Here is a 21740-nt window from a genome sequence, read left to right on the forward strand (position 1 = left end):
ATTTCAAAGTGATCAATTACAGTTTCCTTTATGAATTATTTTTTGACATTTAAAGTTTAAAACATGTTCTGATGTGGTGGGCTAATGTGTTAAATGGTAGAAATAGTTGAGTCTGAAATAATTTTAAAGGTACTATTATTGTTATGATCATTATCATCATTATCATCTCAACATCATCTTTGGTCATACTGGTGTGGGCAGGGAAACTTGCCTATACAGTTTTCATAAAGAAAAGAAGCCGGGCGTGGGGAACTAAAGCAGTTGAGATAGTGACAGGAATGTGGGAATACGTGCAAGCTTGGAGGTGATTTATTTCCATACATACTTGATATATGTGTAGATATGTGGAAATAGTAGAGGTGGAAGAATTTCATGATTTGAGACTCGATAGTCATTCCTTATCAATCTAATCAGCCTGCACCCTGCATATCAATTTGTGAAACTTGGGAAGAAATCAGCACTTTTCCTCCAGATCTGGAGCTTCTACCACATTGCGGTTGCTTTGCAGGAAGGGGTTCGAGAGCATTGATCTTTTTAAGCTGTGTAACTGTGGACAAATTACTCAACTTCTCTGTGCTTCAGTTTCCATACCTGCAAATGGAGGTAAGAGTGTCTAGCTCAGTGATGGCGAACCTTTTGAGCTCGGCGTGTCAGCATTTTGAAAAACTCTAACTTAACTCTGGTGCCGTGTCACATATAGAAATTTTTTGATATTTGCAACCATAGTAAAACAAAGATTTATATTTTTGATATTTATTTTATATATTTAAATGCCATTTAACAAAGAAAAATCAACCAAAAAAATGAGTTCGCGTGTCACCCCTGACACGCGTGTCATAGGTTCGCCATCACTGGTCTAGCTGATAAGGCTGCTGAGAGGCTTAAAAGCATTTTTATATACTAAGAATTCAATAACTGTTACTATTATGGTTTAAATAGTGAGCAGATATAAGTTATTTTGAACCAGCATGGCAGAGCAGAGCTGACAGACTCTGGTTCTCATCTTTGTTTCTTATTTAAGGGTGTAAGGCTAAGCTCCTGTAAACTCTGAGGCCTGATTTTCTTACGAGTAAAGTGGGATAATAATACAGGCTTGTTGGAAAAAGGGGATTATGTATGTAAATTGCCAAGCATGGAGTCAGACCCAATAGTGTGTGCTCGATGAATGGGAACCATTATAATTATTTACAAAAAACACAGTAATAATTAGATTGAGTGCCTAAGGACACTATGTTTTTACAAAATATCATTACTTTACCCAACAACATAAAGAACAAAGGTCAGTGTTCTTAGAAACTCATGTAGTTGAACATTACCTCTCAGCCAAAAGAAATATATTACAGAGTAAGTGGTTGTAAATGCTATGTTCTATTTATACATGATGAGGGTGCTGTGAACTCTGGAGCCACATTTTAAATATCATGTGTGTGAGGGCTTTCTTGTTTTTTACCTTATAAAATGTCCTCATTTTAAATGTCTCTAAGTGCATGTAAACATGTATAAAATAGGCCCAAACACTCACAATAAAATAAGCAAGATCTTCCAGCCAGACCATTTTCTTTCTTTTTCACTGTTTTATTACAATCCTCCTATCAGGATTTCATGTTTGATCTTAAAATCACAGAATTTTATAGCTGGAAGGAACCAGTCCAACACCCGAAATTTATAAGCGAGGAAACTCTGACATGGCAAGTTTAAGTGATTTGCCTGAGGCTCTCGAGTACGTTAGTGGGAGAATCCTGGTCTCTAGCCTCTGAGCCAGAATATTTAGGGAAGAGAAATGACAACTGGATCCAGACAAAGTTGAAGCTTTTATAACTCAGGAGAGGTGGTTTGGAATCCTCCTAAGTGGCTCTCAGCATACGTGTGTACGCCATAAAGCATACAGCTCAAAGAAAGGGAGAAACTCGTGCTGGGGATGGCTGTTGTGAAATGACTTGGCTAGAGTAATAAACTTTATAGAAGGTATCGTGATCTAAGGAACGTTCAGGTAACGATAATCTAAGGATGTCAGGTGGAACCAGAAAGGCAAGCATCATGTAAGTAGAGGGGTAGTCGATTCAAAGTCAGAAAAGCAATAGCACCTTAGCTTCAGGGGAGGCTCTGCTGATTAATAGCTTGAGGAAGTTGCTTATCTTTCAATGCTTCAGTTTCCTCAACAGTACATTTATAATAATACCTATGTATTATGGTTGTGCTGGTAATCAAACAAAATAATTCATGAAATGAACTTAGCATTGTGCTTGGCACATATGGTAGCCACTTACTAAATAATAGCTGTCACTATAATAACCAGCGATCCATGTCTTTGTGGTGGGAGATCTGTTACAGGGAGATGAATTCTACCCTAAAGAGGGTGCTGAGAGAACTTATTAAGTTCTCAGAGTTTTAGCAAAGTCATCCACACTTTAGGATAACAGTCCCCTCTGGACAAATAAAGGGAGCACTTGGTAGAGAAACTGAGGTGACACCGGTTCCCTGAACTTGTCAGGAAGGTGGGTATATAGTATTCGTAGGGAGTGCAGTCCAGGGAATTTTGTGCTTTCCAGTATATACAAGTGAGCTGAATATTTCTTAGACTCAAGAGGCTCTGAATCTAAGACAAATTCCAGTGATTTTTATCCTGACTAGACTCAAAGATGGTCACACTGGTGTACTTTCCTCCTGGGCTCCTTTAGACAGATGAATTCTAAATAACATCAGATTAATACTTATTGTAACGAATTACTTTTAGATGTGACGTTTTCTAAAGTGTTTTTTTTTTTTTGCTGCTGCTCCAAAATTAATTTTTAACGGTTATAATGATTGGATATAGTGATATTCAAGGTTTAGGTTCTAAAGTGCTGCTCTAGGTTTTAGTAAGGTCAATAAAAATCAACCTGAAAGTCAGAATACTGAGGAGCAAATTTCTTCCCATCACAAATTTCTGATATGTTCTAAGAGACATGAAAATCTATAGTTCTTCTTAGTACTTTGCATGGCTTACTTTCTATCTTTTGTTAATGGAGTTTCATGGGAGTTCTGTGCAACCTGAAGCAGCTTGAGTCAACAGATCATGTGGACATGATATATGTTCAGCCTGTCCATTAAAGATTAATAAAACAGACAAATCCACAAATAATAAGTCACATTTATTTGTACATTTCTTACCACTTTAGGTCTTCTCAGGCTCTTCTTGGAATATAGATATAAACATTGAAAACTAAAGCCAACATACAACCATAAAAATAAAAATTTGAAACAAAGTGTGACAGAACAACATTTTGTTTTTATTAGCCCTCTCATTTCTCTCTTTATCCACTGGTTCATACACTTTGACATTAGACCTCTTGAAAGTATATTATTCTTATTTGTATTCCCAGTGCCTGATATAGTACCCATAAGAATATACGGTAGGACACAATAAATATGTATTGAAAGAACAAATAATGGTGGTTTGCTTTAATAACCCTGGGATAAGGAATAGCCTTTAAATCTGGAGAACTTTTGGATGTTTTATGCTATGTGCTGAATACTCTTTTTTTTTCTCAGTAAGAGAACCTGTGTTTGATCAAATAAAATAAATGTGAAAATTCTTTGAAAGTTGTAATATGCTCTGCCAAAAGTAGGCTTAGTCAGTACTTTGTGTTATTACACTGAGAACCTGGAAAGACCACACTCTCTGAGTAAGGACCAAAGTCTAGGAATATATTGCAATAACCAACTTTAACAAAGGCTAAAGCCAATTCATGATAAGTTCAAGACAGTCTATTAGGTAATTCAACCTGCTGGCCAGAATAAAACCTAACTTCAACACTGTGGAATTTTATAGGAAGTTAACGTCATCCAGAGGCTTAGCAATATAACCTTTATAATGTTTAACACGTAATTGAAAATTTGTAGGTGTGATAAAGTTGAAAAAGTGACTGATAAGCAAGAAATAAAATAATCAATAGAGGCAGACATAGATGAACCAGATATTAAATATAAGAGGCAAGGACTCCAATAATAGTTATTATAAATGTGTTAAAAATAGAGGAAAAGATGGTCATAATGGTGATGATAAAAAGATAGGCTATTTCAACAGATATATAAAATTAATTAAATGGACACTAAACAATACCAAAATATATCAGAAATTGGAACCCATTAGGTAAATTTAACTACAAGTTTCACACAGTAAGACAGTATTAGTGAATTCAGGGAGAAGTCAATAAAAATATTCAAACTGAAGTTCAAGATAGAAAAAGTAATGGGATAAAGAAAAGAATGGAAGCAAAAAAAAAAAGATATATGTAGATCATGCTCAAAAGCTCCAACACGTGTTATAATTTCAGAAGGAGTGTATAGAGAGAATGGGATTAAGCAATATTTGAAAAAGTAATGACTGAGAATTTCCCTAAACCGATGAAAGATATTAACCAACAGATTCAAGAATCTCAGGCAACTGAAAATCGTCAACATCAGAGTCTAATGAATCTTCTGAAATGAGGCCAGAGGTGGAGAAAGTCATATTATCTTTGAGGAGCAACATAGAGCATAATGACCCACTTAAAAAAAATCTGTGGAGCCCTGGTTGGGTAGCTCAGTTGGTTGGAGCATCCTCTGGATGCGCCAAGGTTGTGGGTTTGATCCCTGATTGAGGTGCATGGAATCAACCAGTGAGTGCATGGGTAAATGGAACAACAAATCAATATCTCTCCCTTCCTCTCTCTCTAAAAAATAATCAATAAATATTTAAAATAAATCTATGGAAGCCAGTAGATAATGTAATGTTATTTTTAAAATGCTGAAATAATAGTAATAAAACCCTGTATGGTATAAGACCTAATATTAATATGATGTCCTTTCTTGACATCTGATGCCAGGAGGCCCTCAAGTGGGTTTAATTGCAAGTTCCTGTCCTCATTCTGCTCAAGTAACTGAGGTTCCCGAGCCAAACCAAGTCTCCTTAACTAACAGACCAGGCACAGGTTCTGTTTATTCCTGAGTAGTGTTTCAGTTCCTTGCCAGCCAGTGGAATTAATCAAACAAGTCAGTCACATTCTGTGGGAACCAGAGGATGCCCTGCCCTCTTGATGCTATCAAGCCTGCTTCCCCCTGACCCTGGCTGTTCACTTTGTTACTGAGTGCAGCTCCCATGTGGCCCTGTACGTGCACAGTGTCGTCCTCCCTGGGCTGTGGGTATATGTGACTAGTAAACTGCTGTTGATCCTACCTGTCCAGCTTTGGGTGTTGTGTTTGGCCATCCTCTAACTCTAGGGCAGGGGAGTCCTCCTTCACCCATGAGGTGAAGAGGATGTAAGATTAAAAAACTCTGCCAACCTGTGAGGAAGGGAGAGGGAGAGAGAGATAGAAACATCAATGATGAGAAAGAATCATTGATGCCTCCTACTGTGGATCGAGTTCGCAACCTGGGCATGTGCCCTGACCAGGAATTGGACCATGACTTCCTGGTTCATAGGTTGATGCTCAACCACTGAGCCACATCAGCCAGGCAAGACAAAGAGAGAATCTTAAAAGAAGTGAGAGAAAGACAGTAAGGTAGCTATAAGGCAGCTCCCATAAAACTGGTTTAACAACAGAAACATTTCAAACCTGAAGTGATTGGCATGAAATATTTAAAGTGATGAAAAGCAAGGACCTACAATCAAGACTTCTCTTTCTAGCAAAGCTAGCATTTAAAATCAAAGGATAAATAAAAAACTTCCCAGAAAGAAAGAGCTAAAGGAGTTCATCACCACCAAACCAGTATTCCATAAAAATGTTAATGGGGCTTCTTTAAGAAGAAAGAGAAAACCAAAAGAGGAACATAGTTATAATGCATAAAATGGCAATAATATGTACTTATCAATAACAATTTTAAATGAAAATTGCTTAAATGCTCCAATAAAAAGATATAGGGTAGCTGAATGGATAAGAAAATAAGACCCATATATATGCTGTCTACATGACACCCACCTCAGAACAAAAGATGCACACAGACTGAAAGTGAAGGGATGGGAAAAGATAATTCATGCAAAAAGAAATGGGATAAAAATCTGGGGTAGAAATTCTTTTATCACAAAAAAGGGACTTTAAAACAAAGACTATAGTAAGAGACAAAGAAGGACACTGCATAAATGGAGCAATCCTACAAGAGGATATACCCCTTTTACACAATTATGCACCCAACATAGGAGCACCTACATATATAAAGCAAATGTTTTTAAACTATATATTTTATTAATTTTTTAGAGACAAGAAGGGAGAGGGATAGAGAGAGAGAGACATACATGATGAGGAAGGAACATCATTGACTGGCTGCCTCCTACATGCTCCTATTAGGGGATCGAGCCTGCAACCTGGGCATGTGCCCTGTCCAGGAATTGAACCGGTGGCCTCTTGGTTTCTAGCTTGATTCTCAGCTGCTGAGCTACACCAGTGGGCTATCAAGCAAATCTTGATGGACATAAGGAGAGAGGTTGACCGTAATACAGTCATTGTGGGGGATTATGACACCCCATTAACATCAGTGGATAGATCTTCCAGACAAAAAAATCAACAAGGAAACAGCAGCATTAAAGGACACACGAGATCAGGTAGACTTAATTGATATTTTCAGAGCATTTTTCTCCCAAAGCAGCAGAATATACATTCTTTCCCAATGCACATAGAACATTTTCTAGGATAGACCACATGTTAGGACACAAAACAAGTCTCAATAAACTTAAGAATATTGAAATCATATTGAGCATCTTCTCTGGCCATAAGGGTATCAAACTAGAAATCAGTAATAAAAAACCCGGAAAACACATAAAAACACGTGGAAGCTAAATAAGGTTACTAAATAATTAGTGGGTTAACAATGAGATCAAGGAAGAAATCAAAAGATACCTTGTGACAAATGAAAATGGAAACATAACAACCCCAAATCTTTGGGATACAGCAAAAGCAGTCCTAAGAAGGATGTTTATAGCATTACAGGCCTACCTCAAGAAACAAGAAAAATATCAAATAAACAATCTAACTGTACACTGAAAGGATCAAGAAAAAGAACAATAAATAAAACTCAAAGTTACTAGAAAAGTGGAAATAATAAAGGTCAGAGCAGAAATAAATAAAATAGGGTCTAAAAACACGATGTAAAAAAGGAATGAAGCTAAGAGCTGGTTCTTCGAAAAGATAAAAAGATTGTACACTTTTAACCAGACTCATCAAGAAAAAAAGAGAGCAACCCAAATAAAAGAAATGAGAAATGAAAGAGGAAAAATAACAACTGACACCACAGAAATATAAAGGCTTATAAGAAAATATTTTGAAAAACTATATGCCAACAAATTGGACAATCTGGAAGATCTTGATTAAATTCCTAAAAATATACAATCTTCCAAACCGAATCAAGAAGAAACAGAAAATATGAATAGTCCGGTTACAATTAACAAAATTGAAGCAGTAATTAAAAAACTCCCAATAACTAAAATTCCTTGAGTGGATTGTTTGGTGAAGTTTACCAAACATTCAAAGAAGAACTAATACCTGTGCTTCTCAAACTATTGCAAGAAATGCAAGAGGAGGGAAGACTCACAAGCTCATTTTACAGTGCCAGCATTATCCTAATTAAAAAACAACACAACAGCTAAAGACATTAAAACAAATTATAAGCCAATATCCCTGATAAACATAGGTACGAAATCCTCAACTAAAGGTTATTAAACTGAATTCAGCAATACATTAAAAATATCGTATACCATATCCCTGATAAACATAGGTACGAAATCCTCAACTAAAGGTTATTAAACTGAATTCAGCAATACATTAAAAATATCGTATACCATAATCAAGCGGGATCTATTTTTGGGACGCAAGGTTGGTACAATACCTACAGATCACATTTAATGCGATACACCACATAAACAAAATGAAGGATAAAAATCATATGATCATATCAATAGATGCAGAAAAGTGTTTGACAAAATCTAGCACCTATTAATGATATAAACTCTCAGCAAAGTGGTAACAGAGAGATCATACCTCAATATAATAAAGGCCAAAAATGAAAAACCCACAGCCATCATCATACTTAGCATAGAAAAACTGAAAGCCTTTTCCTGAAGATGAACAAGACAGGGATGCCTGCTTTCACCACTCTTATTCAACATAATACTGGAAGTCCTAGACATAGCAAGCAGACAAGGAGGAGAAATAAAATACATTTAAATTGGAAAGGAAGAAATAAACTGTCATTATTTGCAGATGTCATAATACTGTACATAGAGAACCCCAAGAATTCCACCAAAACCTATTATAACCAATAAATAAATTCATTAAAGTAGCAGAATACAAAAAATATCCTGAATAGGTTGCATTTTTATACACTAATAACGAACCAGCATAAAGAGAAATTAAGAAAAAATCCCATTTGCAATTGCATTAAAAACAAAAGCCTAGGAATAAATTTAAGCAAGGAGGTAAATTATAAGACACTTAAGAAAGAAACTGAAGAAGATATAAATAAATGGAAGCAAGTACCATGGCCATGGATATGAAGAATTAGCATCATTAAAATGTCCATCCTACCCAAAGCAATCTATAGATTCATCGCAATTCCTATCAAAATACCAATGGTGTATTTCACAGCAGTAGAACAAATAATCCAAAAATTTATATGGAACACAAAAGACACCAAATAGTGATAGCAATCTGAGGAAGAACAACAAAGTTGGAGGAATTGTGCTACCTTATATCAAACTATACTACAAGGCTTTTGTAATCAAAACGGCATGGTATTGGCATAAAAACAGACATATAGATCAATGGCACAATGTGGAGAGCCTAGAAATAAACCCATGCCTATATGGTCATTTAATATTTGACAAAGAAGGTAAGAACATGCAATAGGGTAAACACAGTCTATTCAATAAATGGTGTTAGGTAAATTGGATAGATACACATAACAATATGAAACTAGACCACCTTTTTATACCACTTACAGAATAAACTCAAAATGGATTAAAGACTTAAATGTAAGACTCAAAATTCTAAATCTCCTAGAAGAAAAAATAGGCTGTAAAATCTTGGACATCCTCTTAGTAATTTTTCCCCCCTGCTATATCTGCTCCAGCAAGGGAAACAAAAGAGATAAGAACCAGTGGGACTACATCAAACTAAAAAGTTTTTACACACCAAAAAGGAAACTATCAACAAAATTAAAAGAGAACCCACTGAATGGGAGAACATGTTCTCTAATGATATATCTGATAAGGGGTTAATATCTAAAATTTGTAAAGAATTCATACAACTTAACACCAAAAAACCCCCAAACAATCCAATTAAAAAATAAGTGGAGGACCTTAATAGACACTTTCAAAGAGGACATACAGATGGCCAATAGACATATGTAAATATGCTCAATGTCACTAATCATCACAGAAATGGAAATTAAAATTGCAATGAGATATCACCTCACCTCTGTTAGAATGGCTATCATTAACAGATCCACAAACTACAAGTGTTGGAGAGGATGTGGAGAAAAGGGAACCCTCATACACTGTTGGTGGGAATGCAGGTTAATGCAGTCACTGTGGAAAGCATTATGTAGTTACCTCAAAAATTTAAAAATGGGACTGCCTCATGACCCAGTGATTCCACTTCTGGATATTTATCTGAAGAAATCCAAAACACTAATTCAAAAGAATATATGCATCCGTATGCTCATTAAAGCATTTTTTTTTACAATAGCCAAGCTATGGAAGCAGCCCAAATGCCTATCAAAAGATGAGTGGGTAAAGTGGTGGTACATATACACAATGGAATAACAAAGAATGAAATCTTACCATTTGTGACAGCAAAGGAAACTAGAGGGTATTATTCTAAGTGAAATAAGTCAGCCAGAGAAAGACAAATACTATATGATTTCACTTATATGTGGAATCTAAAGAACAATATTAATGAACAAACAAAACAGAAACAGACTCATAAATACAGAGAACAGACTGATGGTTGTTGGAGGGGAGGGGCATTGGGGGACTGGGTGCAAAAGGTGAAGGGATTGAGAAGTAAAAATTGGGACTTACAAATATATGGTGCCAGGTGGGTACTGGAAATATTAGGGGAACAGTTTATAAAGTATATGATTGTGTAACACCTGAACCTAATACAAAATAATTAGGTATTCCTGGGCTCATTTACCACTTGTTACACAGTTCTATTTCATAGATGACACTGTTCTTGACTGGTAAGCAGTTTGTGCCTCATAGCCATCTGGCTCAGCCAGCTCTAACACCATAAGGTGAACTGAAGTGTTGGTGATAGGAAATAGTGCTCTATATTTGTCACAATGTACTCTCCCAGTCCCAAAGCCAGTGACTGCTTGACATTCCAGAGAACATTCTCATGGCAGTGAGTTAAACTTCATGGAATGTCTTTTTCCAGTGAATGATGAAGTCATTTAGCAAGGGTTACCTTTTGTGGAAGAATGTGGTGTTCAAAATTAAGTAACCCAAAGGCTTAACATTTGTGTTCTTTTTTTTTGAAGTAGACACTACCAATTATATGCACTTTATTTAGACCAGAGAAAATATTGATAAATCAACACGGGTAGCTTACGAGGGTGACGCAGAAGGTTCCAGTTTTTCTTTTTTCTATTCGATCATCTGATAGATTAAGTTGATGCAGAACTTCCTCATGTGGTTTTATATTTTGAAAGCTCAGTAGTTAGGGCATCATCAGATGGGGTCAGCATGCCTAGAAGCTCAGAAAGCGGAGCATCTGGGAAGAACAGAAACTTCCAAGAACAATGGGAATTCCAGACTGACCCTCCTATTTCTCTGCCTTCACATCTGCTCACTATTCCCTGCTCCTGTATTTCACATCTTTACCCCCCAGTCATTCGTATGGTCACATTTCACATCTGAAACTGCTCTAACTAGAGGAGCTAAACTCTGAACCCTCATGCTCTTTCCATATCTTCCAATGTGATGACTTGTGCCATTTCCTTGGGACATCTAATCCTTTACCAATAAATATTTCCTCAGCCTGAAAAACACCTCTCTCCAAAGAGAGGAGGTTTATCATGACTAGAATGTGAAGAGAATTATCTCATTTCTGCGTGACCTTCCAACCAGTGAAACTTGTCACCCTTGGATGAGCACAACCCACAGAAAAAAGCATCTTTCCTCAGGAATAATAAAATCTGGTCTCCTCTGTGGAAAAGCTTAGTTCTGGCTTTGTCTTTTTAAAACTAAAGATAAATATCACATGATCTCACTCATATGTGGGATATAATGAACAACATAAACTGATGAACAAAAATAGATCCAGAGACAAAGAAACACCAAACAGACCATCCAACCTCAGAGGGAAGGCAGGGGAGGGTGGGGGGTTAGAGATCAACCAAAGGACTGGTATGCATGCATATTAGCATAACCAGTAGACATGGACACTGGGACGGTGGGAGCTTGTCCTGGAGGGTGGGGGTAGCCGGCGAGGGTTCAATTGGGGAAAAAGGAGACATACGTAATACTTTTAAAATACGTAATACAATTAAAAAAAGATTAAAAAATATTAAAAATACAAAACAAAACAAAACTACAGATATTTGCTCCTACTGCCCTTTTCCCACCTTTTCATGCAGAAGCAATTGCTTTTTTTCCACCTGAGGCTTGACTTCCTTACACAAGGAAGAGACACCCTAGTCATGAGTGTTTGCAGCTCAATTGGATGCTTTTGATCTGTGAGGGTGTGCATGGCCTGTTGTCACTTACCATGCCTGGTATAGAGACTGAGGCAACCGAGGATGAGGAGTTATTTACAGAGTGGATGAGGGCCCAGGCACAGGATCTGAGGGCTGGGAATGCACGCGGGAGTTCGTTTTATGCAAAACCCAGTATATAGAAATTGTTTAATAATAAGTTTTTATTGAGTCCCCAACTTTTATCAGCAACTATTCTATGTCCCTCCTACTGTGGCTCTCACCTCACATTGAAGTAGTTTCACTTCAATAACCACTGAATGAAGCATTTTACTGTCTGACCTTCCCACCTTGCATGTTGAGTTACTTTTATTATGAGAATTTGTTGACTTCACAGGATTTCTTATGCACTGTCCTATCCATAGAATCCTCCTGTCTTCACCACCTGTTTCATACTCAGCCCATTGTTCGTTGCTCCGTAACGTTCTGGGTATTTTTCCTAAACTTGTATCTCTGTGTCATATCCATCTGATAGAACCCTAAATCTACTGAATGTAAATATTAATTTATTCCCTGTAACTGAGTGATGATGGAAGAAAACCACTTCATTGGGCTCTCAGCACTTCGGCATGACAGTGGTGCTTATCAGGTGACTCTGCTCTCTCACTGTTGGTAATGATCCATCAGCAGGTCTCCACTCCTTTCAGTCTTCTAGTCTCATGTCTCCCAGCCCTACTCTCATTTGATGGCCTCACCTCTTCCTTCATCACAAAGCAGAAGGATCCAGTGGGAACTTTCACCACCAGCTGCCATGGGGCCAGGCTCTGCATCGTGCTCCCCCTGTGCCCTCAGTCCCTTGCTCATTCTTCACTTCTTGGATGTTTGCATGTGCTGCCTCCATTTCCTTACCTGTTACTTAGCCCTTGATCCACTTCAAACCGAATTCTGCCGACATTGTGATACCAGGGCCACATTCGCTGAGGTAAGGAAAGACCGCCTGTGGGCATTAGTTAGTGCGCATCTTACTCTCTGGCTAACTTCTCTTCTGCCCTCTTTCAAATGGGGGTGGCCTTCAGACTCATCCTTGGCTCCCGTACCTCTCCCTGCTCTGCAGTATGAACTCTTTCTAAATGACCTCATCTATGTGATGGCTTTAGTAATGGGTGACAAGCAAATTACTCCCAAGTTTTGTCTACAGCTCAGGCTTTCATATGGTCCCCAATACCTACTCATTTGAAATTTCCTCTGGATTATCATAAAAACTCCTCAGACACCTAAATGCCATCCATGATGCCTTCCTTTCCCTTATATTTCAACTCTTAACTATCATGTTCAAGTCATTACCAACTGTAGTAGATTTTAACATCTAAATATTTCTTAACTTTATTTCCTTCCATCTCTGTTGTCAGGGCTCTAATATTATATAGCAGCATGTTTTGGAAAAATAAAAATAAAAATGCTGACCTCTTTTTTACAACTGTAATACTTTAAACAATAAGATAAATTTTTTAAAAAAGTTGAGATAATTGTAGATTCACGTGTATTGTAATAAATAATAGAGACAGATTCTGTGTAGCCCTTGTACAATTTATGCCGATGGTAACATCTTGCAAAACTATAGTATAATATCACAATCGGGATATTGACATTGATATATTCAAGATACAGAACATTATCATCACCATAAGGATGCTTCCTATTGTCCTTTTTATTTTTTTTATTTTATTTTATTTTTTAAAAAAATTTTTTTTATTGCTTAAAGCATTACAAAGGTTATTACATATGTGTCCTTTTTTTCCCCCACCCTTGACAATACCCCGGCTTCCCCACCCCCCAGTGTCTTATGTTCATTGGTTATGCTCATATGCATGCATACAAGTCCTTCAGTTGATCTCTTACCCCCCTCCCTCCTGCCCCCCAACCCTCCCCGGCCTTCCCGCTGTAGTTTGACAATCTCTGTGAGGCAGCTCTGCCTCTGTAACTATTATTGTTCAAAAGTTTATAATGGTCTCTATTATCCATGAATGAGTGAGATCATGTGGTATTTTTCCTTCATTGACTGGCTTATTTCACTTAGCATAATGCTTTCCAGCTCCATCCCCTATTGTCCTTCTTAAAAAAATGATTTTTAGAGCAATTTTAGGTTCACAGCAAAATTGAACAAAAAGAACAGAAATTTCCCATCATACCACTTTCTCCCACACATGTAAAGTCTCCCCCATTATCAACATCCACGTACCCCTTACCCAGGAGTGGTATATTTGTTACAATTGATGAACCTACACTGACACATAATGATCATTCCAAGTCCATTGTTTATATTAGGGTTCACTCTTGGTATACATTCCATTGGTTTGGACAAATGTATAATGACATGAATCCATCATTATGGTGTAACACTGAGTATTTTCATTGCCCTAAAAATCCTCTGTGCGCTACCTATTCATCCTTCCTCCCCATCCTGCTCCAGCAACCACTGATCTTTATATTGTAAAAATAGTTTTTCCTTTTCCAGAGTGTCATATACTTGGGATCATGTAACATATAGTTTTTTAGATTGGCTTCTTTCACTTAATATTTATTTAAGATTCCTCCATGTCTTTTCATGGCTTGATAGCTCATTTCTTTTTATGAGTAATATTCCATTGTCTGGATGTATCACAGTTTATTCATTCCCCTGCTAAAGGGTATGCTCTTATCAAATGGTCACTTGGCCACACCCTTAATGTTTTCTTCTGACCATAATTTCTCATTTTTTCACAACATAGAGTGTCCCAAAAGTGTATTACATACTTTAACAGCTGATAGCTCAATTTTGAAAGTGAAATGTATTTTAAGAAACACTGCCTTCATAATTATTCAAAGTGTGTGTATACATTTTTTGGGGACACCCTATAGATAGAGAATTTTCAAATCCTTAGTTTCTGTTTTCTTTTTGCTTAATAATTTTACCTTTGAGTCATTTGTCTTTTTTCACATTGTACTATAAGCAGTCAGGAGGAGCCAAGTTGTACCTTCAACATGTTGCTTAGAAAGAGCTTTAGCTAAACATCCAGTTTCATCACTAGCAAGTTCTGCCTTTCATGAAATACTAGAGCATGAACACAGTTCAGCCAAGTTTTTTGCCTTTGTAACAAGGATCACCTTTCCTTCAGTTTCCAGTAACATATTCCTCATTTCCACCCGAGACCTCATCAAAATGATCTTTACCGTCTATATTTCTACCAACATTCCATTCAGATTGACTCAGGTTATTTTTTAAGAAGACTAAGGCTCTCTTCACGGTGCTTTCTTTTCTTTCTGAGCTCTCACCAGAATTCCCCTTAATGGTTTGTTTATGGCAATGTAGATTTTTTTATTTTGTACCTCAAAACTCTTCTAGTCTCTATGCATTACCCAGTTCTAAAGATGCTTCCACATCTGTAGGTACTTTTTACAGCAGCACCTCTCTTCTCAGTACCATTTCTCAGGTTGCTATAACAGAATAGCATAGGCTGGGTGGCTTAAACAGCAAACATTTATTTCTTACAGTTGTTGAGACTAGGAAGTTCAAGATCAAGGCATTGCAGATTTGGTGTCTGATGAAGACCTACTTCCTGGTTCATAGATGGCTGTGTTCTTGCTCCTGATATCATCTCACTGGAGGATTTCAATATGTGAATTTTTTTTGGGGGGGTGGGGACCGATAACATTTCAGTCTACAGCACAATGTAGTATTTTTTTTTTAGAAAGTTCTTATTAAAATATATTTAGTAAACACTGTAGCAACAAAGGAGGGACCAAATAAGTATTTAAAGCCCTCATAATCTTACTTTTATTTCTATAAGACTGTGATTAGGTGCTTTTTAGTCTAATCATATTCTGGTGGCTTGGCTGTTATTCACTTTCCTGTGATCATTAGTTATCTCTGCTTAAGTTTTAAAAAATTATATGTCAGTAAAGATGTATTTCATGGTAGGTTTCAAGCTTAAGGAAGAAACAAGCATTTCATCATTAATTAAAAGGAAATAACCTCTCCCCCCAAAATGTAAACTTGTTGAACATGTTACTAATCTAAATTTTTGAAAACCTTTCCTTACATTGTACCTGTCAACACACATTGTACTTCACATAAGTTTTGCACTCCCCAACTTCCTCTTCCTTTGCAAAAAGGAGAGCAAATATACAACCTGTGTGTCTTCATAGTTCTCAATGGCTTGTTGAGATATCTTCGCTCAAAACCCTTCATCTCTCACTCACAGCTATATTTCAGATCCCTTTTGGTAGTTTAAGAAACACTAATGCCTTATATATAACATTAACTTTGCTTTGCCCTGTGAACAGAGCAAATGAATGTTTAAAATAGTGCATGTGATATCTTTTTAGTAGCATTCATTACCAAACCAAGAAAAAATGTAAATAGGATAAACCTGTTAAACTGTTTTCCTTACAATCCATTTTAGCCACAATTCTACTACATGGAAGCAATCACTTGATTGATTCATTAACAATTTATAACCATTTATTAATTGACATTATTCAGATATCATGTTAGTCTTAGTAGGAAGAATAAAGAAAAAATACTATCTACCAGCTCCACTCTACCAGTACTGTACCACTTTCTATGATGATGGTGGAAATGCTCTTCATCTACATTTTCGAATATGACAGCCACTGGCCATGTGTGGCTATTGAATGCTTGACGTGTAGCTAGTGTGTCTGTGGAGTTGAACCATTAATTTAATTTTTCTTATTGACAGTTTCATTGGTAAATAATTCACATACCATATATGTTCACCCATTTAAGGTATAGACTTCAATGGTTTTTAGTGTATTCACAGAGTCGAGCCGCCATTACCACAATCAATATTAGTACTTTCCATCACCTCAACAAGAAACCCAATGTTCATGAGCAGTAGCTCCCCAGATTTTTACAACTTCCTTAGACCTAGGAAGCCATTAATCTGTCTCCACAGATATGACTATTTTGGATTTTTCATGTGAATGGAATCACATATATAATCTTTTGTGACTAATTTAATTTATTTAAATTCAATTGCCACATGTGGCTAGTGGCCACCATAAGAAGCAAGTGAACTAAAAGACCAAGTACAGATGCTTAAGAAATGCTGAAGGCTGAGGAGAAGATACTCCTGCAAGACAAGTAAGAGAGATTAAAGATGAAGCTTAGAGATGACAGGTTTCTGGAAGATGGGATAATCTGTTAATAACAGTACTAAATAATAAAGAGGGGTCAGCGTGGTGAAGAAGGGCAGGCAGGTGGCACTTTTATACCATTTAGAGATGGAGGGAAGATCACTTGAGAGGGATGACAGGATTGATAGAAATTCTGTTTTGTTGCTGTTAATATTTTTAGTGTAGGCATGAGCCTATAAGTAGGCGGTAGACAAGGATCCAGTGGAAGTACAGAGGTTCAAGGTGTTTGAGCAGGGTTCTGGAAGATGTTAGTTAAAGCAGCACCAAGGTCATTAGCATGGGAGTAAGCCCTGCTAAGAAAGATAGAGGTCATGTTTCTCAGAGGCAGGAGTGAGAGAAGAAAAAGTAGGCCAAGATACATTGAAATTTTTACATAGAAAAGAAGGGAAACTAAAGGAATGTATTTACTTAAAGAAAGTGGGAAGAAATCTTTCTAAGGGTAAAGTTTGGTTCCTCCAAACTCTACTGTGATCAAATGTGGAGAAGGAGGTGCTGAGAAGTTCTCCACAGAGGCTAGGACAGTGGTTCCCAAACTTATTTGGCCTACCGCCCCCTTTCCAGAAAAAATATTACTCAGCCCTTGGAAATTAACTTTTTTAAAAATTTTAATAGCAGTTACTCATCGCCCCCAAATGCACCTGTGGCCATCACTGCCCCCCTGGATCACTGCAGCGCCCACCGGGGGGTGGTAGCGCCCACTTTGGGAATCACTGGGCTAGGATTATGGGACGTGGGAATGTTGACTACTTCTCAGTATTGCTGACTAAATGTCTGTTTCTCCAAAAAGGGACAGACATTTTCAGGTAGATAAGCCACAAGAAGTCCAGGTTTTAGGTATGTCCATTTTCACTTACTAAAGAGTGAAAACTGCGCACAAGTTTGCATCTGAGGTTTTCAAAGATGAAATGTAGTTGCATCAGTGCATGCGTCCCTCCTCTTTCCCTTTCCTTCCTTCTGCTTTCATTTTTCCCATCTATTCATATCGTTTGTAGAAAACAATGTACCCTCTTGCTTTGTCCTACAAGAAAAAAGTGGAAACAAAACACAAAACTTTGGGAAAATTCAACATTCTTCGTGTTGTGATGAATACAGAATTTCACATTATGAGCTGTAAGAAAATTCCAGTATTTTCTTCATTTTCCTAGATTATTCCCTCCTCCCATGTCATAAAACTGGAAGAGCCAGAAAGTGCTTTGAAAATCCCAAATGAAAGCCACTATGCAAATATAAGTGGAAAATATACTAATTCGTTGATACTGACTTAATAAAATTGCTTCAGAACCAGCTTTTTATATAGAAGTTTTAAAAATTAAAGCCAACTTTTGTGGTATTCTCAATATATAAAATTATATATTTATGTGTGTATTTTTTATTTTAGGCTTTTAAAACCAAGGATGGCTATCTTGTAGTTGGAGCAGGAAATAACCAACAGTTTGCTACCGTGTGCAAGGTAACTGGTGATCTTTGGGGTGGGTGGATGATATATGCAACAACTCATTTAGCAAAAAGCCAGGAAGGTTAATTTTGCCTAGAACAGTGTTGCTAAGTATATAAGCAATGCAAGAGCCTCCTGGTTAGACTTAAGTTAAAGTACGCCATTTTCATGCTTATAAATGCCAAGTACAGGGTCTGAATCAGCACTCTCACTGTTTTATTATTTTTTTCTGAGGTATCGGGCTGTATTTTGAAATAAAGAATGATAGTAACTTAAATTATTCTAAAACCTGACCTGTCTGCCAGTCCAAACAAAAGGAAACAAACAATAACAATAACAAAATTAAAGGGATCTTCAACACTAGTTTTTTTCCTCCCTCCCTCCCTCCCTCCCTCCCTCCCTCTCTCTTTCCCTCCCTCCCTCCCTTCTTTTTTCTTCCTTTCCCTCCTTTCTTCTACAATGAGAGCCTAATTAGGCCCAAATATAATCGTCTACCAAATTTATTTTATCACCAGAAAAATTTGAAGTATTTTTTTTTAATTTCTTTATTGGTTAAGGTATTACAAATGTGTCCTCATCCCCCCATTAACACCCAACCTCCCCCCCCCCCCCCCCACTCATGTTCTCGTTCCCCTGTTGTCCATGTCCATTGGTTTGGCTTATATGCATGCATACAAGTCCTTTGGTTGATCTCTTCCCCTTACCCCCATCCTCCCCTACGTTCCCTCTGAAGATTGATAGTCTGATCGCTGTTTCTCCATCTTTGGATCTGTCCCTGTTCATCAGTCTATGTAGTTCTCTATATTCCACAAATGAGTGAGATCATGTGGTATTTATCTTTCTCTGACTGGCTAATTTCACTTAGCATAATGCTCTCCAGTTCCATCCATGCTGTTGCAAATGGCAAGAGTTCCTTCTTTTTTACCACAGCGTAGTATTCCATTGTGTAGATGTACCACAGTTTTCTAATCCACTCTGCTGATGGGCACTTAGGCTGTTTCCAAATCTTAGCTATGGTGAATTGTGCTGCTATGAACATAGGGGTGCATATATCCTTTCTGATTTGTGTTTCTGGTTTCTTGGGATATAGTCCTAGAAAATTTGAAGTATTTTAATGATTGCCTTTCTGCAAAATCTATGTTTTAAGATTTTAACATATGGTTTTATAAAAAATGTTGCTCCTCAATAAGGCCTTAAAAAGTGGCCTTGGAATCATAAAATAATTTTATGCTGAAGATACTCTTTTTTTTAAAATTAAAAATATATTTTTTATTGACTTTAAAGAGAAAAGGAGAGGGAGAAAGAGATAGAAACATCAATGATGAGAGAGAATTATCAATTGGCTGCCATGCCCTGACCAGGAATCAAACCATCATCTCTGGCTCATAGGTCAGTACTCAACCACAGAGTCACACCAGCCAGGATGAAGATACTCTTATTTTTTTTTAGCAATGCTTAGGCTTTAAAAAAATGTTGATGTTTTGCATTTATCTAGGCTCTCTTTGGTCCTTTTTTTTTTTTTTAACTTAAGGCTTTAGGTTTCAGTTTACTTTTTCCAGTTGTAATGCCATAAATATAATCTAGTTATTTTTAAAAATATATATTTTATTGATTTTTTTTTACAGAGGGGAAGGGAGAGGGATAGAGTTAGAAACATCGATGAGAGAGAAACATTGATCAGCTGCCTCCTGCACACCCCCAACTGGGGATGTAACCCCAACCAAGGTACATGCCCTTGACCGGAATCGAACCTAGGACCCTAGGACCACAGGCTGACACTCTAGCCACTGAGCCAAACCGGTTAGGGCTAATCTAGTTCTTTAAAACAAAATGTGTGTGTTTTTTCCTTGCATATATGCAAAGGCCTCAATTACTGAGGCTGTTTTTCCTGATTGGGACTTTTTTTTTTTTTTTTTACTAACTATACTACCATGAGCTTTCAGTTTTATTAAAGATGCCTATGAGTTCCTTATAGGAACCTTATTTATTGTGGTTAACTTATTATGTACAAAACTTATTTATTACTGTGCCTCTTTCGACTGAGAGGTTAACGAGCAGAGCTAAAAACCACAGCAAAGGGGTGGGAAGTACCACAGAGAAGGTGACAAATGGAGATAGTTCTGGTTGGAGCAAGGGCTGGAACATCTGAGGTGGGGAAGAGGGGGGCTTTTATAATGGTTTCTCTGAATAAGTGTAGAGAAAATTGATTCATACATTTGATCTGGGATCAAAGAATCTTTATTGTGAACGGTCAATGTTAAAAATATGAAACATACGGAAGCTGTTGCCTATGAAGTCATTTGTGTACTCTAGCTCCAGAGATGTAAAAGCCAGTTCACTGCTATAAATGAGTACAGATTGTCTTCCTGGGCCATATGTTTTGGAGTTTTCTCTCTCCAGAAAAGGTGGGGGAGGAGAGGAGAGAAATCACTGGTTGACATATTCTTTACTGTTGAAAATAACTGTACTGAGTTCTTTTTATTTTTGATTCATTATTGCTGATTAATTTGAAACTTTTGAACTTCCTCATAAATATCCATAAGAACATTTATTGGAAAAGATTTTTATTTCAAAGCAGGATATTTGCCATAAATTATAGTACTAAAATATGAGTTATTGTTGAGTGTTATGACACATTGTTTAAAAAAAAGGCTATCAGAGGGCTTTGGGGAGTGGCATACTGACCTTGTTTTTTCCATATGTGAGTTAGGAATGATAATTCCTATTTCGAACCATTAAGACAGTATCTATAAAATTCTGATATCTTCAGAAAAAATTGTATATAATATTTTAATGTTATTTACATCATTTACTAGGCATATTGAGCAAACATTGCAATCTGATTGGCATTTTCAAACTTCCTAATTATATCCTTACATGTAAACTTGTTTTAAAAAGACCTTTTCACCTAAGAAGTATCACCTATGTCCTTATTTACTTTATTATTTTAAAAAAAATCTTCACTCAAGGATTTTTTTTTTCTTTTTTAGAGGGAGAGGGAGTGAGAGAGAAAGAAACATCGCTATGAGAGAGAAACATCAATTTGTTGCCTCCCGTATGTGCCCCAACCAGGGATCAAACCCGCAGCCTGGGTATGTGCTTTGACAGGGAATCGAACCTGTGACCCTTGGGTGCATGGGATGATGCTCCAACCAGCTGAGCCACACTGGTCAGGACACCTGTGTCCTTATTTTGATGTAAGATTTCCCCCCTCCCAACTGTAGTGGGTGAGTTTCTTCTAAGTATTTTTTTATTCAGATATATCTCATACTGAGAGGCTTGCCATTCAAGCTGGCTTTATTAGAAGATGAGATCCCCAGTTTCTGACAGTGAGCCCATCAGCATTGTTCTTATGCCATGTAAGATCCAGTTTGAAATATATGGCCACTCTACTTCCCTACCTCCTGGGGAGAAATGTAGCAATATTGTCTGCCGCAAATGAGTAGAATTCACTTAGGC

The 21740-nt window shown here is 37.1% G+C and overlaps 1 protein-coding gene across 2 annotated transcripts in view; it reads left to right on the forward strand.

The window, feature by feature from the left end:
• The window catches only part of SUGCT (succinyl-CoA:glutarate-CoA transferase), a 527109-nt gene that overhangs the window by 156928 nt on the left and 348441 nt on the right, over window positions 1-21740 (forward strand). For both annotated transcript variants that reach the window (XM_070425193.1, XM_070425194.1), the window contains one exon: window positions 18225-18296. In XM_070425193.1, the coding sequence (XP_070281294.1) occupies window positions 18225-18296 (72 nt within the window). The remainder of the gene's footprint in view (window positions 1-18224; window positions 18297-21740) is intronic.

Source organism: Myotis yumanensis, unplaced genomic scaffold (assembly GCF_028538775.1).
Source record: "Myotis yumanensis isolate MYYU_CA2020_CCGP unplaced genomic scaffold, mMyoYum1.0.hap1 SCAF_9, whole genome shotgun sequence".
Lineage (NCBI taxonomy): Eukaryota > Metazoa > Chordata > Mammalia > Chiroptera > Vespertilionidae > Myotis > Myotis yumanensis.